Here is a 25424-nt window from a genome sequence, read left to right on the forward strand (position 1 = left end):
ATTGGTGCTATCCCTTTAATTGGCTTTTGCTGTGTGTTTTCTCTCCCCCCCTCCCTCCCCCAAAGAAAATATGACTTTGACTTTGGGGGTCAAGCTGCCCCATTGTGCTACTTTTTCCTGGTAACTTCTGGTATGGAATGTGAATTTTCCTGCATCTCCTTTTTAAGTAAAGAACTACTCCTGCCTCTTCCCTGCAACACAATCCCCATCCCTGCTCCCTCCTACACGATTTCCAGCAGAGTCTGTAGAGAGAAGGTGCAACCCAGGGTGCCGTGCTCTGCCTTTGTTTCTAATGTACAAAGGGATACTTTCCTGTACTGCAGCCAAAGGTGGAGGTTACTGCCTTTCTGAGTTCATCTCAGCGGGACAAAAAGGGATGTTTTGTAAGGCAGAGGGATGATTGCTGGGGTGCATAATTATTTATTCTACAATAAAGCAACCGGGGTGGTTCTTTCCATTCTATTGAGTCCCTCTTGGCCTCGGTGCAAAGAATAGTGGTTACGTCAGAATAGGCTTGTGATGAAATTTTGATGCAACGGATTTGTGTCTTTTGATCTTCAAAAAAGCCTCCTTCAACGATTGTAGGCCCTGCAAACATGATTATCCGCTTGGTTGCTCCTGGGTCATTGGCTCTATCTGTGCTTGTATATAGCATGGCCCTGCAGCAGCCCAGTGCACTTCTCGATCTGATCCTTGTAAAACACACAGGGTATGGGCCTGGCCATATGGGGCCACTCCGTTCTCACCCCTGTAGTGCTCTGCAGGCAAGGGGCTATGCGTGCAGGGTGCTGGGCCCTGAGGGGCGAGGGTGTCTGCCCCTTGCAAGGTTGGGGAGATTGCCTACTTGTTGGGATTTCCCTGGAGAGTGGAGATGAATAGCGCCAACCCTGCAGTCCCCTTCCTGGCTCTGGGAGCGCGGGTGTTACGCGATCCCCTAGCAGAGAGGTACCCCGGCGTGTGTGGCAGCTGTAGCACCCAGGGCCAGCACTGCAGGGTAGGGGGGACCCTCTGCACACTTCCTGCCCCATCCACTCCTGCCCCCCTGTGGGGAGAGCCCCAAACTCCCACTGGCCCCCTGAGAGAAAACCCCAGATTCCCTTGGCCCCCTCTATGGGGGTGAGCCCCAGACTCTCCCCAGCCCCCTCTATGGGGGTGAGCCCCAAACTCCCACTGGCCCCCCGAGAGAAAACCCCAGATTCCCTTGGCCCCCTCTATGGGGGAGAGCCCCAGACTCTCCCCAGCCCCCTTTATGGGGGTGAGCCCCAGACTCCCCCCGCCCCCCCCGAGAGAAAACCCTAGACTCTCCCGGCCCCCTCTATGGGGCTGAGCCCCGGACTCCCCCTGCCATCCTCATGCGTGGGAGGGGGGTGAGCCGCAGGCCCCGCCCATCGCGCCCCCACCCCGTCTGGAGCTGGGCGGCTCCGGTCACGTGGTGCGGGACTCCCCGGGTCACGTGGCGGCGGGGGTCCGGCGTTGCCTTGGCAGCGGCGGCGGCGGCGGCTCGGGCTCGTTGGCGGCGGCTGCGGCGCGGTCGGCGGGGCTGAGCGGACCCGCCCGGGCACTGCCCCCGCCGCGGCGCGTGAGTGACGGGATGCCTATGGCCCCCCCGGGGGGAGGGGGCGCGCGGGCTATGGGCCCCCCCGGGCTGCCGTGCCTGCTCTGCCGCCAGTGGCAGGGAGCCGCGGCCACGGCCCGGGCTGAGGAGGGCGCCGGTGTCTCGGCTCCCGCCCCGCCTTGTCACGGGGGCTTGGCCTGTGGCCTGTGGCTGTAGCCCCCCTTCGGGTCCCAGTGCCATGGGGGGGGCTAGGCCAAGCCCCGGCCCCGGCTGGAGCGGTGTGTACCGCGGGGGGGGGGGGGGCTGCTGAGAGCCACTGACCCAAACTGCCAACCCGGCCTGTGGTGGAAACCGCTTCAAGCCGGGGGGTGCGGCGGCCCCCCCCCGGTCCCGGGCCCGGGCCCGGGCCCGGTCTTGGGGCCGGGGGCGGAACCAGGCCAGGGTCCTGAAAACCCCGCCCCGGGGATGGAGCCACGCCGGCGCCCGGAGGCTGAGCGCGGCCCCCTGGAGCCCTGTGCCGAGGCCGCTGGTGGCGCGGCGGCGGGGAGATGCGAGAGGGACGCGCACCCGCCGGCCGGAGTGGTGGGGTCTCCTCCTCCTCCTCCTCCTGCTCCTGCTCCTGCCTCGGCTGCGACAGCCCCTGGGCGTGCGTGTAAAATTGTGTTGTAGGCCGCTGCGATCGGAGGCACGGCAGAGGCTTTCCCTGCGATATTTGCTGCTGTGGGGGCCGCTGATGGGACGGAGTGAGATCAAAAACCGCATTAACCGGCACCGGCAGAAAGCTTCCCATCTTCCACGCGGTGTGCTGGCCTGAAATGTAGCCGGGACAAGCGCATCTCTGTTGTAACTCCACTAAAGTCAGAAAAGCTACCCCAGGAACGAACGTAGCCCCCTGTGTTCCCAGTGTTGTCTGGACCTGTCGGTTCTAGGACATGAAAGAGACAAGGTAGGTGAGGGAATATCTTTTATTGGTCCAATAAAAGGTATAACCTCACCTACTCTCTCTCCCTTGGCCCCGTTTGACTATTACCGTGGTTCTCAACCAGGGGTCCGGGGCCCCCTGTGGGGCCGCCAGCAGGCTTCAGGGGGGCCGCCAAGCAGGGCCAGCATTAGACTCGCTGGGGTCCAGAGCAGAAAGCTGAAGCCCCGCTGCATGAGTCTGAAGCCCGGGGCCCTATCATCCAGGGTTGAAGCTGAAGCCTGAGCAATGTAGCTTCATGGGGGCCTCCGGTGGCGTGGAGCCCCAGGCAGTTGCCCTGTTTGCTACTCGTTAATGCCAGCCCTGACTTCTATATGCAGAAAAACACAGCTGTGGCACAGGTGGGCTGTGGAGTTTTTATATCCTGTTGGGAGGGGCCTCAGAAAGAAAAAGATTGAGAACCCCTGGACTATTAGACTGTGGAAGAGTCTCCTTATGGAATTGTGGCTGTCTTGTCACTTGGTCCAAAACTCGGCATGACATAGTGCTGGTGAATAGACTTTGGAGAGCACTACTACGCTGCCTTGATAATAGTGCTCTTCCACATCTGCCCTAACTTCCATTTCTTTTCCAGTCTATGAGAGGCAACAGCTGGTGGTCCTGCCCCTGTCATATTGCAAGGCGGGAGACCAGGATTCCTTGAATAATTCGGCCTCTCTACTCAGATGCCTGGCCAGTGATTACGGTGCAGTAAAACTGTTCTGTTAAAGACACCATCCATAGAGGAATCTCCTTCTGGGTCTCCTGTCTCAACCCTCAGAACCATCCAGTCATTTCCAACTGCAGTCAGCAGAGGTGCTCCCACCAACTTTTTTGTTGCTTATCTGGCATTGGCCATTACTTATTTTGCTTGTTGCAGTGTTGTTCACATTTATTTTAGGATATCTGTCCAGCGACTTGCACTCAGAGTCACAATCCTGTACTAATGGTATTTTTTTTGAAAAGGGAAGATTATTCACCTGTGAATCTGTTTCTTGAAAATATCATGCCGGAGCCTCCTTTTCCTTCTTTGTTTGCAGGAATGTTTTTGAGGTGGTGTCATTTTGTTCCGGTTTTTATAGACGTTTTATTTGATTTCTGAATGGGAATAAATTGGGAGGTCTTGCTTCCCACACAGGTCAGGGACTGAGTCGGAATACCCCAAGGGCTGAGGCTGTAGCTGCTGGTACAAGCTGACCAGGAGGAGGGTCGTGCACTCTGACTATTACTGTGTCAGAGGGACAAAATCTGAAAGAATTTGCAGAGCACAAGACTCCAGAGTGAGAATCCTCTGTCGCTGTATCTGCAAAATAGTAGAAATTGCTGATGAGCAACTTTCCCTTGTTTGTGGCACCTTAGAGACTAACCAATTTATTTGAGCATGAGCTTTCGTGAGCTACAGCTCACTTCATCAGAGTGAGCTGTAGCTCACGAAAGCTCATGCTCAAATAAATTGGTTAGTCTCTAAGGTGCCACAAGTACTCCTTTTCTTTTTGCGAATACAGACTAACACGGCTGTTACTCTGAAACCTTTCCCTTGTTTGCCACAGCAACCTACTCTATTGCTGGTTCACCATGGCATGTAGAAGTAACATCCCTTTTAAAATAGTATATGGAACGAAGACGGTTTCTACGTAGTGTTGGCACTTGAGTGACATTTACCTCCATCGCTGCTTGAAACCCTGGGGGAAATACTGGTTTATTAGTTATGTTTGTAGTCTCCATTTGCACTGCATGGGTATGAATAAAAAGTAACTTGTGCCAAACTAAAGGCAAGGTGCTTTTGATCTTGAAGTGTGGTACTGAGATGAATTAGCACCACGTCATGCGTGTTCTTGTACATGCACCGGTTCCTTCTAGATACGTATAAATATTCACAGCATTAAAACGCTGATGTGGTCCAGTTCTGCAGAGCTCTTCTCATTGAGGTCAGTGGCAGTCTTGTTGGTACAAGGATTGATTGCAGGATCAAGGTCTCTGTTGTTTATCTAAAGCCTCCTAATTAGGATATGAGTTTCAAACTTGTGCCAGAGTTCACAAACCCTGCTCAGTTAAATTCTACTGTATGTCCATGAGTAACACTGTGATCATAACCCAAGAGGTTGTCTTTTAAATAACAATAAGGTTAACTCATAGTTTTAATGGAGGTGATATCTGGGTCATGGCCAGTGTTGTATGTGGTCAGTTGAAATAGTCTTGTTGATTTAACTTGGTTTTCATACAGTTGGTTGAATCTGACGATGTTTGCACATTTATGAAACTACATAGTTCAGAAGTAAAACCTGATTGATTTTCCCCTTAAGAGTCACGTCTTTTCCTTCCCTAAGCGAGGCTGATGGATGTAAAGAAGCACAAATATTGGTCACAAATGTTGGCTGTTAAGCATGGAATGGGGTGAGTGGGTTAGGAAATGCACAGCTGTCCCTTTCAAGGTGCCAGCCAGTTCAATTGCATTACATTATATGCCATTCAGCTCCTTTTGTATTTTTGCAATCTCAACTGAGGGGACGAAGCTGAACCCATGTAAAATGAATTGTGATCCGTGATGTGATTGTTACAGTTCAGGGCAACTGCACCTGTATTCTCCCTCTATGGTCCAGTAGTGGGACCCATTTTTAGGCTTCCAGCTCCCACTTGTTACCTCTCTTGAGTAGAGACCCACTTCCCTTTCCCATGTGACTGGGGTTTTCCCCAGGCTGCATGGTTCCCTGCCTGCATTGTGGTATCCTCAGCAAACCAGACTTCCTAAACAGGCCCACATCTGTACTTTACTTTCTCTTCGAAGGCTTATGACCAACTTAACTGTCAGCAGTTATGTTACCACACAGCTATTTGTAAGCAAGCACATTTATTCTTAAGGTGTAGGCATTACAGTGAAAACATATTAAAACAACAAAAGAACCTACACGCATGCTAATAAGCTTATACACCAGAGCCTACAACCCCCACCTCCTCCCCAAACTCCAGCAAGGACTTTGGTAGGAATCAGTCCTTCAAAACCCGCACAGGGGATTTTCTGTGGTTACAAGTCCATACAAGCCTTAGCTCAGAATAGGTTAGTCTTTCCTTTATACAGCTTGGGCCTTTGACCTTGTGACTCCAGGACAGGTAATCAGGAGACGATGGTCCTTCCTTCAGGGTGTAGCTTCAAAAGGCTGGACTTTTGCAAAACTGGAAGTGGGAATTTGCATTTGCCTCCCCCTAGAGCAGTGGTTCTCAAACTTTTGTACTGGTGACCCCTTTCACATAGCAAGCCTCTGAGTGCGACCCCCTAATAAATTAAAAACACTTTTAAAATATATTTAACACCATTATAAATGCTGGAGGCAAAGCGGGGTTTGGGGTGGAGGCTGACAGCTCGTGACCCACCCCCATATAATAACCTTGCGATCCCCTGAGGGGTCCCGACCTCCAGTTTGAGAACCCCTGCCCTAGAGATTCCCCAGTTTGTTCAAAAGTCCATTTTTGTCTGGCCCATTGTTCAAAATAGTCCTTTGAAGTTCATAAAACTTCTCAGGTTCAAATCCCATCTTCCCCCCTAAGGATACTACATACAATCCCAGCCACATTAATACATAACATTTGCCTTTGATACAATGAACTCCAAAGCTACTTAAATTTAATTCAGTAAGGTTTTTCAAAGATACTGCAGGAAATTGCCATCTCTTTCAGGGTGATTTAATTGAAAATGGTTCAATTTAGAAAATAATTAAAATTGACACACTGAGTACAATAGCCGATATTACAGTAGTGCTTTAATAAGCTTTTGAGACGCACCCATGATGCAGCATGGAATTAAACTGTGTCACTTTGGAAACAAAGTAGAAAGAACAAGCAAGATTTAGATTTAAGATGGTTGCCCTTATTTTTTCAAACAAGCAAACGAGGATGGAGAGGGAGGGGCAGAATTAAGCAAGGGTTTAAAGTTGAAATGCAAACTGGCCGCAGCCTAGAGATACAAAGTTCATCTGTCACCAGCCCATCCTGAGCTCATGCTGAAAGTAGTTCATGGTCTTACTTATGTAGTCTTTCCCCTTGTAACTCCCATAGGCATTCACAGCAGTTACAGATGAGCAGGGAGTAGAGAGTAGAGATGCTCTATATGTCATGCAATCTAGTTTACATCTATCTCCCGAGGGTACTTTTTTTAATGCAGCTTTTTACTGCATTCCTATCCATATGTCTTATACAAATCAGGCTAATAAAACAGTCTCTGGGATTGCCTTCTCCTGTGCAATAGTTCATACTTGTTCTTTCTGTTACTGCTATCCTGATGTGAAAATATTTTATTTCTCTAGCATTGCTTTCATCATGAGTTCCGAGTTAAATGTCCCGGCGGATCCTGCCACTCCTGCTTGCGGCTCTGAACCTGGCACAAAGGGCATGGATTATCGGGACTGGGTCCGACGTAGCTATCTGGAATTGGTCACTTCAAATCATCACTCTGTTCAGGCTCTCGCATGGAGAAAACTGTATCTGAGCCGAGCCAAGCTCAAAGCTTCCAGCAGAACGTCTGCTTTGCTCTCTGGATTTGCTATGGTATATTTTTCTAGTTGCTGGATTGTGAAATGTTGAGTTGTGTAAAACCTTCCTCTGTTAATAGGGGTTGTTTTCTGTACATAGAGCAGGACATTCCATCATTTCCTTATTAGGTGGTAAGGAATCTGAGTGTGTGCATTTTTGTTTGGCTGCTGTTGAAAAGTTTTAACACAGAGAGCAGCTCTCTCAAGACACTTGTTGCAGTGTTGTGATATCCGCTACCTAGAAATAGTCTCAGGGAGCCCCAAAACCCATGCCGCAAAGTATCGGCTGACCTGTTAGTAACTGGCAGCCCGCAAAAGTCTTTGGCATAAACACAACACTTGAATAAGATGATGAAGTGATGAACCTCCCCCTTATCTAATCTCTGGATCTCACTCATTGGTGGACGGAATTAAAACTCCTATCCGTATGCATGCGCAGCAGATATGTGTGGTAGTAAGGAGGTGGAGGAATAAACACTGCTCAAGAAAATGCAGACCTGGTATTAGGGCTTTTTTGGTTCCTGCGGGCTTGTTCTTTTCATAGGTCCGTGTAAAGAGGAGTGTTGTGTGAGTGAGGGGGGTATGAAGGGATTTCAGGAGTGAAGAGAGAGAGAAACAAGATCCGTAGAAAATGTTTGGTTTGCTTGTAATTTTTTAGTTTAAACACTGACAATTTTTTCTCTGGGTTGCAGGGGATTTTTCTGGGTGTGGGGGTTATATTTCCTTTTGTCTTTTTGTGGTTCACCCCCTCCCTGCCAATATTTTTTCTTTTTGGGTATAGTATGTGTATTCACAAAATATAGTAATGTACAGTAGAACCTCTATTTGACAGACTAAATGGGGATTGAGGAGTTCATAAAATGAAAGTTCATAAACTGAACATCTCAAAATTACGATAGATAAGTTGTACAACAAATAAGTTGTACATAAGCTGCAGTTTGGTGTACTGCATCCCTTTCTTCTGGTCCTTCAAACCACTGCAAAGCCCTTTCCAATGCATTAAAGGCATCAGAATATGAAGGAATGTCAACTTGTTCTTCATTGACATCACTTTTGTTATGTGTGGGTTCTTTTTTTTTTTAATTTCCTCCCCACCCTTACAGGATCAGGAAAAATGGTTCGTATAGTTGGTGGTTCATAAGATTGGTGTTCATAAAATCAAGGTTCTACTATATGTCCGGTTGTAACTACTTTTGTATTCTGAAGTAGCAGATGGAAACTTCTAACTGGAAAAAGTTGCAGATCCCTGATCCAATGTATTTTTGTTCGATCCTCCAGCATAGCAGCTTTCTTGATGTTAGGCCCTGTCTACAGTAGGCACGCTTTGCCAGCATAGGAATAGCAGTATACTATTACCAGCCAAGCACGTCTAATGTGGACACAGATTATACTGGCAAAACTGTACTTGTACCTGTATAGAAAAACCACTCCCACAAGCGAAACAAGCTGTGCTGCAAAAAGCACAGTTTTGAGGGTATAGTTGTGTTTGTGCTAAGAACTTCTGATAGCATAGCTCTGTCAGTCATGTGTGAAGAGGTGTATTCCCTTACTGACAGAGATATGCTGGTAGAAGTCTGCAGTGTAGCCAGGGCCATCCCTAGGGTGGTGCGGGGCCTGGGACAAATCAGGCCCTGCGGGCTTGGGGGCCCCACTCTGCATTGGCGGCTGGGATGGATCTGGCCTGGTGCTGAGTTGCCTGCTTCTGCTGACAGTTGCCAGCGCCTACCTCAGGGCTATTGTTGGCCATAGTGCCAGGGTGGCTCAGGGCTCCTGCCGGGGCCGGGGACTTGCAAAGCCCCAGTCGTTTAGGGTGGCCTCAGAGCCCTGGTTGCGTAGGGTGGCAGCTGAGGCCCGGGTCGTGCGGGGCGGCAGCTGGGAGCCTGGGGGTGCTGCAGCCCTGCCCTCACCTCTAGTTCCCATGCCTATGTCTTCCGGGATCAACTGTGCAGGCCAACCGCACCGGCCCATGGGGTCCCCCAAAGCGCGGGGCCTGGAGCAGTTGCCCCGATTTGCCCTACCCAAGGGATGGCTCTGAGTGTAAAAATCAGTAGTTAATAAGTTGGTTATTAGAACATAAGAACGGCTGTACTGGGTCTAGCCCAGTATCCTGTCTTCTGACAGTGGCCAGTATCAGGTGCTTCAGAGGGAATGAATGGACAGGGAATATATCGAGTGATCCAGCCCCTGTTGTCCCCAGCATCTGTCAGACGTTTAGGGACACCCAGAGCCTGGGGTTGCATCCCTGGCCCTCTTGGCTGATAGCCATTGATAGACTTATCCTCCATGAACTTATTTCATTCTCTTTTGAACCCAGTTATGAAGCCCAAAAGTATAATGTCCCCTGGCAATGAGTTCCACTAGTGGACTGTGCATTGTGTGAAGAAGTACTTCTTTTTATTTGTTTTAAAGCTGCTGCCTGTTAATTTCATTGGGTGACACCTAGTTCTTGCTATGTGATAGGGTGAATTATACTTTTCTACGGGGTGCTGATGCTGGGGGTGCAGCAGCACCCTTTATCTTGAAGTAGTAATAACAACCAAATATGTGGTTTCTGCTTTCAGCACCTCCACTATAGAAATTGTCCCAGCACCCTTGCTTCTCTATTGACTTTCTCCACACCATTCAAGATTTTATAGATGTCTATCCTAGCCCTTCCTAGTTGTCTCTTTTCTAAGACTCACAGTCCCCATCTTTTAATTTCTCCGCGTATGGAAGGTGTTCCATACCCCTCATCATTTTTGTTGCCCTTCTTTGTATTTTTTCCAATTCTAATACATATTTTTGAGATGAATACTTGGGTGAATACCATCTGGTCCTGGTGACTAATTTATCAATTTGTTCCAAAACCTCCTTTGCTGACAGGTCAGTCTGGGACAGCATCTCAGATTTGTCACTTTGAAGGACTGGCTCAGGTATGGGAATCTCCCACACATCTGCTGTAGTGAAGACTGATGCAAAGGATTAATTTAACTTCTCTGCAATAGTCATATCTTCCTTCAGTGCTCCTTTAGTACCTCCATTGTCCAGTGCCCCACTGACTGCTTGGCAGGCTTCCTCCTTCTGATGTACTTAAACATTTTTTTTCGCTGTTAGTTTTTGTGTCTTTAGGTAGTTGCCCTTCAAATTCTTTCATGGCCTGTCTTATTTTATTTTAAAATATATTTTGCTTGCCTGTACCTTTGCATGTGACTTGCCAGAGTTTATGCTCCTTTCTGTTTTCCTTACAAGAATTTTACTATTAGGCCCTATTAGAATCTATAGGTAAAATCTGCTTCCTTTTAGTAGTATTTAGCAAAATTGTTGTATGTCTTTAGAGAGAGCATTTTGTATTAAAAACAGTGTCACTATCCTAACTCTAATGCATTCTGCAACTTGATCTAGGCAAATGGACCTTCTATGTCCCCGTGGAGTGTCACTGAAGTCCACGGAACTGCTCTTGGGCTTAGGGTCTACCCACTTAGATCCGTTTGCAGGGTCGGAAATCACAGTGGTCACTTTAAAAACAAAACACTACTTCTAAACTCACTGAACACAAACAGCAATGGGAAGTTCTTAGCAAATATACAGTATAAACCAGCTGACTTCTATTCATGGCATATTCGCAAGGTGTTTAGATGTCTGCTAAAATTATCCACTTCACTTCATGCTATTGGATCTGTCTCAGAAGGATTCTTGCTCCTGTTGGATTTTTTTTCAGTGCAACTGTTGAGAACTTCAGAGCTGACTCCAAGGAGCTCTGGTGGTTTGCGTATATTTTTTTTTAAATGAAAAGAAAATAGACCAAAATGACTTTCATTTTGGATGACGTGCGATTACATTCAAAGAAGTGGGATCTCTGGTCTTGGGTATTACTTGCAATATGTTTTCTTCATAAACCTAACTTTCAGAATATAGGGATTCCTTTAATTTGTGCAAATTTGTTACTAATTTTTCTCCAACTGATAGAATTGGGCATCCCAGTTAACAACCCTGGTATCATTTGCAGCCAATTTATTTCTGCTGCAATAATTTGGAAGGCAAATACTTATTAAACAGGCTGTGTACTCTGTCGTAAGAGAGGCAACAATCTGGCTATTGAAGGAAGTAAAATGTATTCCAAAGTCGTACTTTATTTACATATTTAAATATACATAAGTCCAAGTTACTGTAGTATGGGACTAGGATTCAGCTCTTTTCAGCATTCTGTTTCTGCTTCCAATTCAACACAGATCAGTAGTGGCTGAAAATTGTTACCAGCTGATGGCTGTTTAATGATCTGTGTGAAACGAGCTGCTGGGTCTGGGTCCCATTCCTATTGGGCAGGCATCCCATCACACAAACCATCATCACTAGTTGGTGCTCTTATTGGCTGTCTTAGCAGAGAAGCCAAAGACAGAATAGGCAGGAAGACAGCTCCTCTTTTTCCTGTAGGTATAGTCCCTCTAGGTCTAGTTTGAGGCATGTTGTCAGGGCAGGTAGGGAAGGTCTGCATTGTCACTGCACCTGTCCTGTGACACTGCAAACAGAGGGCTTCCAGTCCCTGTGCTCTCAGTCTAGCACTTCTCAGAAGCACTACATTCACTTTAAGAAGGAGGATCTTCAGAAATCCCCTTAATCATTTTCCTGGCTGAGCTAACAGCTGCTTCTGCACTCAGACTTCTTGGCTTGTTGTCAAATTGCTCTGAGGTGGGTTTTTTTCCAAATTGTCCAGTTTTTTTTCCCCCTCCTGTAGATCTGTTGGCCTGACTATTTGCAGAGGCTGCACAGCCATGTGCCTGACAGTAACACATTTATGTTTAGAGTTACCATCAACATCTTGCCTCACAGCATCAGTCCTAGCCCCATTTTGTTTGATGCTGTTCATATGGGTCACAGTTTAAGGGAGAGTTTGCTTAAAAAAAAAACCCCTGCAATGTTGAAATAATTTCCTGTGGGCTTGGATGTAACTTTGTGTGTAAGTCTTGAAAAGGGGAAAGATACAGACTGTTCATGCACCTTCAGAAAAAAGAAATAATCCATTTAAGCCCCAATTCAGGAAAGCACTTAAGCATGTGCTTAAGCACTCTGAATAATGATGCTTTCCTGAACTGGAGCCTTGAAAAGTGAAATATGGGAATTCTAGAAACTGACCGTCTTTTTTTTTTTCCCCCCCCAGGTTGCCATGGTTGAGGTGCAACTAGAGATGCAGTATAAGTACCCCCAAATGCTGCTGATTGCGTTCAGTGCCTGCACAACAGTGCTGGTAGCAGTTCATCTCTTCGCCCTTCTCATCAGCACCTGTATACTACCTAACGTGGAAGCGGTGAGTAACATACACAACCTGAACTCCATCAGTGAATCCCCACATGAACGCATGCACGTCTACATAGAGCTGGCCTGGGGTTTCTCCACAGTCTTGGGAATCCTCCTTTTCCTTGCTGAGGTGGTGCTTCTGTGCTGGATAAAATTTCTGCCTGTGGACTCCATTATGAAAAACGAGACTGCTGTCATGCAAAAGCCCAGTGGCCATGTGGGCTGGCAAGCAGCCCTGGTCTCCACCATCATCATGGTTCCAGTGGGTCTGATTTTTGTTGTCTTCACCATTCACTTCTACCGTTCTCTGGTGCGGCACAAAACGGAACGACATAACCGGGAGATTGAAGAGCTTCACAAACTGAAAGTGCAATTAGATGGACATGACAGAGGGTTGCAGGTAGTGTGACAGAGGAACAGGGATCTGTTTCAAAGCAAATCATTTTGCTGAGGCTAAGAGCAAAATAAACATTTTGCTAACAGGAGCAACCAAAACCAATGATGGATTATATGGGGGTCTAACAATCTAAAATGCGAATTGCCTGATTTATAGGGCAATGGGTTCTAGTTCTTCCCCAAACTAATGGGGTCTTTGGCCTATTTCTGGTCCTACACAATTGTACGCTTAAGTTGATACTGCCACACAGTTAAAGCCCAAAACTTTATCTACTTTAACATTATGTTCTGGAGGGTGATTTCCAAAGTGTTCCAAAGTGTTTAACAATGCAACCTTCTTTTGCCAAGAGTGAAATTACTTGATACTTCAAAAAAAAGCCACTGTTTTTGTAGGACCTGTTTGTTTAGGTTATTTTTAAGTGCCAGGGCTCCCTTGCTGGTTGTGCAGCAGCAAACTGACAAAGGTTGTTTCCAGGGTTGAGGTGATAAATAGTGCTATCTAGTACAAATCTGAGGACATTCTGAAAGCACTGCCGAACATGGGGTGTTTGTCATCTTTATTATAGAATGGGTGTTACAGAAACAGGTCCCTAGAATGATGCAAGACGTTAGAAATCAGCAGTCTTAGTACATATGTCCTCCTTTTGCTATCCTCTCTTGCTAGTACCTAACCCTGCTTTAGAACAGGGGGGAGAGAATTTCAGACTGGCAGGAGGCTGGGAAGCTCTGTTTTGCCTGCTTCAGTAGTGTCCATTCTTTTCCAATGAATGCACACCAAGATCTTCTAATGTTACTGATCATGAAAGTTTGTGTGTCCAGGGAAGGCTTACAGGTATTTTCATTTTAACAACAAAGACATTGTTAAAGCAGGAAACTAACTGGGAATTTAAAAAGGCCTGGCATAGAATTTCGAAGGACTAGAAAAGCAGATTTAAAGGGGTGAGGAAAGATAGCACACCGCTGAAATCTGTCACTGTGTTTTCTTCATTTGCTTTGTATATACCAGAATAATTCGTGTTTTGCTGGCTTGGTTTGCCACATAGGGCTCAGCGTGCAGATCCCGTGCTTTTCCCTTGTTCTTTGTGCTAGTTGTGCCTGAGAGCTCTCAGCATTCTTACCCCTTAGGGAAGAAAGCCTCTTGCATTTTCTCAAACACCACATACCCCTTGTGGCACATGGAGCTGCATTTTTGCGTTTGGGGTGAGCTGCGTCCAGCCTTTGCCATTCCAAAGGGAAAGCTGCGTGCAGGTAAAGTACCATCACATTTCACTTATTGGCTGTATTTCAGCAGTGGAGGAGGTGATTCTTGTTTGTGCTTATGTAGCTTCGTGAGTGAAACTTGTAAAGCACTGTAGCATCTTTCTGGGTGAAAGTGTAATTAGTTGTGACTTTATTTATAACTACTTCATGGGGAGGCAAAATATTCTTCTGTAATCAGTAGCTTGATTTTAATTTTTAAAGGAAAAGTAACACTTATTTCAGCTACAGAAATATGTAAAAATATTTAAGCAAAATTGTCCTGTCCTGTCTCATCACACTCAGTAATCTGCAGGATGCTGCCAGTGCTCATTTCAGGCCCTATTCCCTTGCATTGGATAATAGTTTTACAATTTCTGCCAGTTCTTGAATAGTTCTAAAATAATTGAAGAAGTTTGTGATGTTCTATTTAATCCCTTCCCTTTAACCAGTGGTATTTAGGAAATATGTCAGTGTACTAAGTATCAGATTCCCAGCATGGAGTGTGTGTGAAATGAGTGCAGCAAGATGAGAATGTATCTTTAAATCTCGCTCTCTCTCTTTCTCTCTCTGACAAGTTCCTGGGAAGCCAAATCTAATCCTTTTTCTTCATTTTTATTCAGTCATTCCTGGGCAAGCGGGTTAGCACTCGTCTGTTTTTTCATCAGTTATTCTCACCCTCATCGACACGGGCCATGTTTACACAGGACTACCTACTGCTTTCCAAATACACAATATAAGGACCTTGTTTCTGGAAGGGATTAGTTTTAAAACTCCTGGTAAAGCTCCTGAATGTAATTTCAGTGACCCTCCATACCAAATGCTACTGCACTTCCTTATATGTAGCACCTCTATCCTAAGGACCCCAACGGGTTTTGAATGTCTCACAGTAATCTCTTCTTCCGTTATAGAAATGTAGCCACTATTTGACATTGCACAGATACCCTATGCAAGTTTTAGGATGGAACTTTAATACTGATTGCAATTGAAATTGCTGGGATAGTTTAAGGAAGTAGAGTATAATTCCCTGATTTGGAGGTTGGCTAGGATATTAGGGTTGAATTCTGTCCCATCTCACCACAGTAAGAATTAGTATTGACATGTCAACCAGATCAAGATCACAGTAATGAAAATCAGAGTTTCAAATATAGTGACATGAAATTTTTCACAACCCTAAGTGAAGTAGCTAGGTTGACTTAAGTTTTTGGTGTAGACCAGGCCTCAGGTTGTGTCTAAGTTTGTCCACTAGAGCAGTGGTTCTCAACCAGGGGTCCGGTGCCCCCTGGGGGGCCACGATCAGGTTTGAGGAGGGCCGCCAAACCTGAGGGCCGCAATCAGGTTTAAGGAGGGCCACCAATTAGACTTGCTGGAGTCCAGGGCAGAAAGCCAAAGCCCCAATGCCCTGAGCCCTGCCACCCGGGGCTGAAGCTGAAGCCTGAGCAACTTAGCTTAATAAGGCCCACTGTGGTGCAGGGCCCTAGGCAGTTGCCCTGCTTGCTACCTCCTAATTCTGGTCCGGCCTTTTATATGCAGAAAACCAGTTGTGGCACAAGTGGGCCATGGAGTTTTTATAGCATGTTGGAGGTGGGAGGCCTCAGAATGAAAAAGGTTGAGAACCCCTTCACTAGAGGCTGTCTCCTGCAGGCCAGTAGGATGATTTGGCCCTCCAGCCATATCAAATAATCCTCTGCCATGGCAAATAAAGTCAAAACACCACCAAGCAAGATTGTGCCTTTTGCCCTCTTTAGGCCATAGCCCTGCCCTGTGTGTGTGTGGGCATTAATCCTTTCCCTTGCATCTATAGTCCTTTTGCTGCTTGGCTGCAGGGGTCCATGACAGCCAGGCATTCCTATACCCTCTCATCAGCTTCTTGCTACGGCTTCTTTCCAGCTCCTGCCCAAAGCGTAGTGGTTCCTTTTCTCTTTCTCCTGTGTCTCTTCGTCTTCCTCTAATGTGTCTTCCTCGCCACCACTCTTGCATATCAACTCACTGGCATCTGTTCCTTAAAGGTTGCATATGGTGTCAGCCACCGCTACAGAAATTGTAGCTGATCTAAAAAAGGGTGTTTGGCAGCATGGTGAAACTCGGCCATTTCCCAAGCAATGTCTGAAGCAGCATGAGCTTGTTTTAATTAGACTTTTGCTAAGGCTTCCTGGAGTTGAGCCCTATTTTGGCCAGCTGTGCGTGTCTGAGCCACTATGCCAAAATCCAGCAGCTGCTGCTTGTCTTCACATGAACAGGATTCTCAGTAGTGAAGCTTGTAAGTGCCTCTCCTTCCATTATGTTCTCAGTTGTCTAAATTTACCAGTTGTTGTCTTCTGTTTACTGCATTTTCCCCCACTGCCTCTCGTTGCTATTGTCCCTCTATTCTAGATTTCACCCCTGGGACCCCCCCTGGAACCCCCCTATACTATAGAGCAACCATTTGTCTTCAGCTCCCAACTGCTTGCTTCACGATTCCCAGGGCCACGTTCTGCTTAGATCTATCTCTGTTCAGGCTTTCTCTCTGCAGTCTTCTGCTGAGCCCTTCGTGGGCTCTGCTTCTGATTCTCTGCCGCAGGGAGCCACCAGTGGTCTCCCTGCAGCCCCCCGATGACTGTTCTTCCCCAGGTCATCTTCTGAGTCGTCTTAGGCAGTTCCTTCCTTGGCTCCCTTTTAGCAGGGAACCATGCAGGCCCCGGCCCAAGCTATCCCTGTTGAGCCTTCCCAACCAGCTGCTGCTCTTCTCAGGTCTGTCTCCTCTGCTGAGGGAAGGAAGCTACCTACCTAGTACTTATAAGGCCACTCCTCTTCATAGTGTCAGGGCACCTCTTATTACTTAGATGACAATGATCTCTCTCTCTCTCCTCTCTTTCACTGCCACCAAGTATCAAGCTTAGAGTATTTCTGAAAAGAATGAATTTGAGAACAAGGGCACTATTGTGGGAAAGCCTGAGGGAAGAGATGGGCTTCACACTTGGCTCTGAATACACTGAGGTTAGTGGCTGTTCTGATTTTCTTCTGGAAATGAGTTCCATATTCTTAGTCCAGACCCTGTCTCCCATAGTTACAAACCTACACCTATTGATCAACAGTATCATTGTTCCCATGAAAACATGGTGGCTGGGAGGCCCTTGTCACAGAGGGAGATATGTGGACTCAGGGGTTTGGGACCAGTTCTGTGTAGGGCTTTGAAAATCAGGACTGTGACTTTGAACTGGACTATCTTCATTGGGAAGCCAGTGCAGAAAGCAGTGTGTTGGGATAAGAACGGCCATACTGGGTCAGACCAAAGGTCCATCTAGCCCAATATCTTGTCTTCTGACCATAGCCAATGCCAGGTGCTTCAGAGGGAATGAACAGAGCAGGTGATCAAGTGATCCATCCCCTGTTGTCCATTCCCAGCTTCTGGCAAACAGAAACTAGGGATACCATCCTGCCTGTCCTGGCTAATAGCCATTGATGGATCTATCCTCCATGACTGAATCGAATGAGAGAGAACTATCCACAATGACTCCAAGATCTTTCTGGAGTGGTAACAGCTAATTTAGACCCCATCATTTTCTATGTATAGTTGAGATTATGTTTTCCAATGTGCATTACTTTGCATTAGTCAACATTGAATTTCATCTGCCATTTTGTTGCCCCATCACCTAGTTTTGTGAGATCCCTTTGTAACTCTTCGCAGTCTGCTTTGGACTTAACTATCTTGAGTAGTTTTGTACTATCTGCACATTTTGCTACTTCACTGTTTACCCCTTTTCCCCAGATCATTTATAAATATGTTGAATAGGACTGGTCCCAGTACAGATCTCTGGGGGTCACCACTATTTACCTCTCTCCATTCTGAAAATTGGCCATTTATTTATTATAATTGTTTCCTATCTTTTAACTATTTACTGATCCATGAGGACCTTTCCTTTTATCCCATGATAGCTTACTTTGATTAAGAACATTTGGTGAGGGACGTTGTCAAAGGCTTCTTGAAAATCTAAGTAGGCTATATCTACTGGATCACCCTTGTCCACATGCTTGTTGACTCCCTCAAAGAATTCTAGTTGATGAGGCATGATTTCCCTTTACAAAAACTATGTTGACTCTTCCCCCAACAAATCTTGTTTATCTATGTGTCTGATAATTCTGTTTACTATAGTTTCAACCGGTTTGCCTGGTACTGAAGTTAGACTTACCAGCCTGTGATTGCTGGGATCACCTCTGGAGCCTTTTTTAAAAATGGGTGTCACCTTAGCTGTCCTCCAGTCATCTGGTACAGAAGCTGATTTAAGTGATAGTTTACATACCGCAGTTAGTACTTCTGCAATTTCACATTTGAGTTCCTTCAGAACTCTTGGGTGAATACCATCTGGTCTTGGTGACTTATTACTGCTTAGTTCATCAGGTTGTTCCAGAATCACCTCTAATGACAGTTCCTCAGATTTGTATCTGGGTAACGTATAACTGTGACCTGTGTTGCTGAGGACTTGGGTACCACATCCTAGACTATGCAGAGTTTCCTCTGGGAATGGGTCTTCCTTACTAGATACAGAGAATTGTAATAGTCCAGCCTAGATGTCTGGCAATTTGATAGATGGGATTGTAATGCTTCAAGGAATTCTCCTCTACTTTCTTCCTCCTGCTAGCATTCCTTCAACCTTATCCAGAGTCAGAAAGGCAATCAGAAAGCTTGGAGACCGTGGTGTTCAGTTGATGGAAGGAAGATGGACAGCTCGGTGTCATCCATGTACTGCTGGCACTTCAGCCCATGCTATCTCACTAGCTCTCCCAAAAGCTTCACACACATAGAAAAAGAGGGGAAAAAGAGCTAAGCCTGGTGGGACCCCTGGTGTGAGGGGGCTGGAAGCAGTTATTCCTTACAATCCATTGGGTTCAGTCTGAGAGGAAAGACCTGAGCCATTGTAGGACATTTTCCATTCATACCTGGCTGCTTTTGGAGACCACACAGGAGAGTTTGATCACTTGCTGCAGAGTGGTTCAGCATACTCCCTTAAAACCACCTTCTTCCAAACACACCTTGCTATAGTCTGCAGTTACCTGATTTGGGAGGAAACCAGGCATGGGCCAGAGGGAGCTGGGGCTTCAGATCTTTTTAAAGGCCCAGTTCACACTGTGACAAGAGGTAAATAATGTATTGGATAGAAAGTTGGCCAAAACCATGAAGCAACTGTTATCTTGCCTGCTGGACAGAACTTCCTTGTAAGGTGTTATACATCTGTGTTGTAGCTTGAGACCTTTCACTTAAGTTATGAGTTGGATATAAGAATATGCACATTTAAATAGTTACTGTCTCCAGATAGGAGGGGGGGAAATACGAGCAGACTTCAAGAATCTGGATCTTTCCTAGGGAAATGAAGTTTACGTTAGATAATAAGAAATAATAAGTCTAAGGCCAAAGCTGGCTTATGTATGACAGAACAGTAGTCCAGACCAAAGATTTGGGAATCATAATAGGGAAAAGCTCTTAAAGGGACAGTGGACTTTGTCTTCATCTCCTCAGTTGTTTCTTTGCAAGTACCTGACACAGTTAGGATTGCTAAGCAGGTTAAGATACGATAAGATGTGCTTTGGCTCTCTCTGATGGGGACTTTTTGGAAAGATTCGCAAAATCCACTTAGCGGTGTCTTACTGAAAGCAGGGTAAAAAGAAAAATTGTGGGTTTAATTTTAAAAAATGGCCCGATGCACTGTGGTGTTCACACGTCGGGGTTCTAAGCAAACTATTTTTGAACATAGCTACAGGAAAAAATGGCTGGAATCTGACACTTGCCCGGGACACGAACCCTCCCTGAGGGCGTGCGTGTGTGCCTCTCTTTTGAGGAGCAAAGAGATGAGACATTGAAACCCCGATTAAGGGGAAAATCACATCTGAGTATGCTCATGCAGCATCTGCTAAGATTTTAGTAGCGCCTGTTGAAACTCCCTCCCACTTCAACATCACTGAAATTCTCCCTGATAGCGGAGGGCCCAGACAGGGACATCAGCTGGTGCTGGGACTGTAAATGTGTCAGTGAAGGATTTTGCTGCAAGGAAAAGGTGAAAAGTGCAGGTGCAGAAAATCCAGAAGCCCATGATTTTAGAGTGCCTCTGACTTTTGATGCAATTGCAGTGTGAACTGTAAGAAAAGCGTTTCCAGCCCAAACAGTGGCAGCCATAAAGGTGAGAATTCTCTCCCCTCCCATACTGAAATAGGTATGGTCTTCAAAGCTAAATTAACACTACATAGAAAATTAAGATAAGAATGACAACACAGGGTCAGCCCTAGCTCAGTATCCTGTCTTATGACAGAGGCCAGTGCCAGATGCTTCAGAGGGAATGAATAGAACAGGGCAATTATCGCATCCCGTCATCCATTCCCAGCTTCTGGCAATTGGAGGCTTAGGGACATCCGGAGCATGGGGTTGCATCCCTGACCATCTTGGCTAATAGCCATTGATGGATCTATCCTCAGTGAATGTATATCTTTTTTTTAAACCAGTTATACTTTTGGCCTTCACCACATCCCCTGGCAGTGAGTTCCACAGTTTGACTGTGCATTGTTTGAAGAACTACTTCCTTTTGTTTGTTTTAAACCTGCTGCCTATTAATTTCATTGGGTGACCCCTGGTTCTTGTGTTATGTGAAGGGACAAATAGCATCCATAACACAAGACTTAAATAAACAAATAATTGTCATTGTGCCTGGAGTGGGTCACAGCTAAAAATGCCAAACTCAGGACAGATGTGCCCCAACTGGTGGTATATTCTACCACTAGATTTTACCGAACCAGTAATAAAATATACTCCTGGATCATTATACTAATTTTACCATGCAGCCACAAACAATTCCTGTAGGCATTCCAGCCCCTTATTACCACCCAGACAAACTGGACTTCTGTGATGTAAGGTTATTAAAACCAAAAAACACCACACATTAGGTTCTACCCAGGTCAATGGATGTGCAGGACCTTACATGAAAAGCAACTCTGCAGCCAATCCTTAGTAAACTAACTAAGGATTTATTAACTAACAAAAGAAATGAGTTATTAAAAGGTTAAGACAGGTAAAACATAGTACTGTTGGATCAGAGAATGTAGGCCAAAATGTTAGCAGGGATGTTAAATCTGCTAGTTTCCTATAAGTCTCTCTGGGTTGCCCAAATAGCTTTGGGACCTCAGTCCTGTTGTTTAAAACTTCTCTGGTCAGAATTCACCGTCCAGAGATGGGGTAGGAAAGAGGTGGCCAGGAGCCTTTGTTCTCCCCTTTTTATATCTTGACCCTTTTTGCTGGAAAAATCCTGGCTGTCTCAAGGGGTCAAGTGGCTCCATGGCATAAGTGCTTTGCCCTCAGTTCCTCATATGAATTTCAAATCTTTGCTTGCCCCTTTCTGGATACATGCTGTCTGAGGTGTCTTTACCCTTGTTTACAGCTTCTTTGTTATTCCTGAAGAGCTAACCTATGGATGATTCTCAAGCTCACAACAACTTTGAGTTACAAATATATATCAACGTTTGATAACTTCATTTACAATGATGATACGTTCAAACAGGACAATGAGTTTCAGCAAATCCTGACTTTTTAAATGATCCCTTACAAGGCATACTTTGTAAGAGATTTATCACAATTTTGCAACAGTGGTGACCATATTGTAAACGGTCATCTTCCCCTTTAGACTGCATCACAATAATAATAATAATAAAAGACAAGTACAAATTATTTGTCGTAAAAGGAAAGGAAAGGCACCAGACCACAGTAATGCAGCGTCAAGGTTTGGATCTTGCAAACATTTGAATATCTTTAAGCACATGAGTATGCCCACTGAACTCATCTGTAAGTACTTGAAGGGTTGGAGCCTAAGGCTGCTCACTTAAAATCATAATCAAGATACAAACAGAGTTTTGGAAGGGATAAAAACTCCAGATGTAAGGTTGGAGCCAATCTGACTAGTGGGGATTTGGATGAGACTTGCCTGGGGGCAGACCACATCTGCCTACTATGGGGTTCTGGCATCTTCCTCAGAGGTATCTGGTGAAGGTTCTGACAGAGACAGGATACAGATGGACCTCAAGTCTGATCCAGTCTATTAATTCCTATGTTCCTATGATTAAGATGCCTTAAACACCGTGGATGAATTAAGGTATGGCATGCATTTTACAATACGCAGTATTAATATGTGGGAAGGTAGAATGCACACCACCACAGAGTTAATATGCTTGACTTTGTGACTTCAGCAGCGTATCCTTAGGAGCTGATCCTGCAATTTACAACACACAGATGGATGCTGTGTCCATTTGAAGCCCTATTGACGTCTCTAGGGCTCCATGAAAGCGCAATAGTCTGCCATGCAATGTAAATTGCAGGACTGGACCCTAAGCTGTTTGTCCACTATTTTTGTTTTGTATTTCAGGACATCCATTCTCTTCTCTCCCCCTCTCTCCTACTTTCTGGTTTTTAAATTCTCATGCCCTCAGCGTTCCCCATTTCATACCTTCCCCATCCTCCAAGCTTTGTACCACTGCCATAAGCCCCTCCCCTCCCATTCCTTTCAGCCTGGGAAACAAAGAAACCACTTGGATCCCCAAGTGCCAGCACAATCAGGCCAGCCCATTTATTTTTTAATTAACTTCTCACCATCAATCTCCTTTGTGTCCACTTCAAAGTTAATACGCTAAATCATTTGATAACCATCTGAATATATCAAACATCTACATTAATATCTGTACATACAATTCAAAGCTCACCTTTGCTTTGATTCTAACAACTGATATCGAGAACAAAATGTTGAATCATTTAAGTGCCAGGAGAAAACTTTTGAAGTCGGGGGGGGTTCCACCTAGTTCCTGTTGAAGTCTTGCTTTATCTATGCATGGAGTATTTTATGGGGGAAGACTGTATTTAGATATGTGAATAATAAGAACCCATCCTATGTGAAACTGGATAAACATTTTCTAAAGTATAGTGGTCTTTACACTGTCATGCTGTTTAAGACTATATTTTTGAAGGCTAGACTGAGTCATCCAGTGTCCTGTATGGACAAAAAAATATATAATAGTATATTAGGATGTTGACCTAATTTAATTAATTTGGCCAAATATGTTAGACTCCCCCTTTATAAAATGTACAGGATGCAAGTCAACTTGATGATTTTGATTTTCGAGAAGGACCCTGTTCTTGGAATGTGTTCACAAGCACTAATCTAGGTTAAGAAAATATATTGCTCTGATAGGAGGTACTGTTGCATTGAACTTTAATAGTTTAAATGTATTACATTAACTGCATTAGCAAAGAAGCCCAAAACTCTTCTTAGCATCTACTAGTTACAGATTAAAATCCTCTTTATACTTACCACAGATCTCCACAATACCTGATCATCCAAAACAACTATTAATGTCTTTACAATGCTGCCATTCTGCCTTTTCAGTAGAGAACATGCGTATGGTTTTCACAAACGAAAACAGAGCCACCATGTGTGTCCCTGATGCCACAGCAGCATGAAATGGCAGGTTTACAAGTATTGCATTCGGGAGCTCCTTAAACAGGTGCTCATGTCAATGTTTACCTAGGAAAAGTATGCGCTAAGATGCAGCAAGAAGCAAACAGTGACCAAATTAAACGTCAGCCTCTCTCAATACATAGCATAAAACCCTTTAGTTTATAGTTCAGAGTATAACATACATTTTTAAAAAATTAGTTCATACTGAGTCTCTCTAGTCTGTTTTCCTCGGGGCAGGAACTGTCTTCATTTAGACTGTACAGGGCTGAAAACACAGCCAATAAACACACAGCACAGTGTGAGCCAAAATATGCACTACAATTTATCTTCTTTTTATGGAGTTATGTTCTCCATGAAACCATCTGGTATCATACCTTGAGATTAAAACGGGCATATGTAGTAGTTTAGCAGTGGAGTGAGAGCACAGAGCATAAGTTAAAGGAAGAATGTTTAATGACTGAAATATAAGGACCAAACACTAATTTAAATACTCTGTCTACTGTTGCTTAGTAAGCTTAGAGCATATTACTGCAGAGGCTAAATGCTAACAGCAAACAGGATAATTTAGGACCATGGATCAAAAGTATTGTTACATATACAACTGTGGTACTCTAGGCTTCCTAACTAACTGTACCATTGTACAGAGCTCCAGGATGCTGCCACTACCTACCTTCCAGTCAATTGGATATGCACTGAATTGAGATGGAGTTAGGAGCACCCCAAGACTCATCTTGTGATAGATTTCAGAGTAACAGCCGTGTTAGTCTGTATTCGCAAAAAGAAAAGGAGTACTTGTGGCACCTTAGAGACTAACCAATTTATTTGAGCATGAGCTTTCGTGAGCTACAGCTCACTTCATCGGATGCATCCGATGAAGTGAGCTGTAGCTCACGAAAGCTCATGCTCAAATAAATTGGTTAGTCTCTAAGGTGCCACTTGTGATAGAGCACGCTATACAGTTGAGCAGTAGGACGTAGGTGCTAGCTGTACAGGAGAGGTTAGTATGAACTCGTATATTTACTCAAAGTTGGGGGGGGGGGGCCTTTAGCTTAAGAGCACAAGTTACACACGCAGTCCTGCTTTCTGATTGGACCAAAAAGGTTGTAGCCTATGGGAGGAATGGTGGGTTTTTTTGTTTGTTTTTAAAAGAAATGACATGTGGCTGTAGTGAACAAGTCTCATGCAGGTTGCATTTCTACGGTAGTATCAGGTGCAAAGGATTGTCCTGCGGTGACAGATCTTCCCTTCTGACAATCTGTGATCACAGTATGTTGTTTCCTGCAGAGAGAGGGAACGCTTTAACTGTGTGAAGCAAACGCTTTGCTGTTAGAAAATCTGAATGCTGCTCATGGTTTTGAAGCTTATGCGGGAGTCATGGGTGTGACACTATGTACATTTAACACTTGCTAATCAATGTAAGAATTAATATGTTGCTATTTGTGCATTTGCATTTAAATATTTGACTAAACTGAAACTGGTTCATTTTGTCTGCAACTATGAACAGACCTGTGTTTGTGTATGTAAAACTCAATGTGATTAAAATATCCGATAACTCAATCCTTTTTTTATTTGTGTCAATTGTTTGTAATGAGTAGATTTTTTTTTTTTTTAAATATAAGTGACTGAAGCCTAAGACTTACAACATGAAGAAACTAGTTTCTGCCACAGCTGACTTCTCAAATCTCCTACCTGGAGTGACACACACCTGAGCCTTTCTGCTGGAAGTTACAGGAAAGGACTCGTGCTGTAGTCTGCCTCTCTGCTTATTCTTAAAAACATACTTTATTACTCTGAATGAATGGCAGGGTTCAGAGGTTACAGATGCTCAGAAAAGAACACAGCCTACTTAGACAGAGTTCAGATACTGAAGATGTCTGAGTTGTCTTTGAAAACCTCCCACTGCAAATGTTGCTCTGACACTCTGAAATCCCACAAGATGTAGGTCATACACTATATAATGATTAATTCTCAGTGTCACAGTTAATATTTTCAGTAAAGGGAAAATTACTGTAATTAGTTCT

At 45.0% G+C, this 25424-nt stretch overlaps 1 protein-coding gene across 3 annotated transcripts; it reads left to right on the plus strand.

The window, feature by feature from the left end:
• Positions 1 to 1477: 1477 nt before the first annotated feature.
• Positions 1478 to 24960, plus strand: ORAI2 (ORAI calcium release-activated calcium modulator 2). Of its 3 annotated transcripts, XM_084650957.1 has the most exons (4): positions 1496 to 1579; positions 3109 to 3329; positions 6812 to 7052; positions 12171 to 24960. In XM_084650957.1, exons 3-4 carry the CDS (start codon positions 6825 to 6827, stop codon positions 12714 to 12716), a joined length of 774 nt encoding a protein of 257 aa, XP_084507083.1. In that variant the 5' UTR covers positions 1496 to 1579; positions 3109 to 3329; positions 6812 to 6824; the 3' UTR covers positions 12717 to 24960. The 3 variants fall into 3 exon arrangements, with proteins under 3 accessions (XP_084507085.1, XP_084507084.1, XP_084507083.1); XM_084650958.1 differs by lacking the exon at positions 3109 to 3329 and having other exon boundaries at positions 1481 to 1579; XM_084650959.1 differs by lacking the exons at positions 3109 to 3329; positions 6812 to 7052 and having other exon boundaries at positions 1478 to 1579.
• The last annotated feature ends 464 nt before the right edge of the window (positions 24961 to 25424 follow it).

The sequence above is a fragment of the Lepidochelys olivacea genome (genome assembly GCF_965140295.1).
Source record: "Lepidochelys olivacea isolate rLepOli2 genome assembly, chromosome: 17".
NCBI lineage: Eukaryota > Metazoa > Chordata > Testudines > Cheloniidae > Lepidochelys > Lepidochelys olivacea.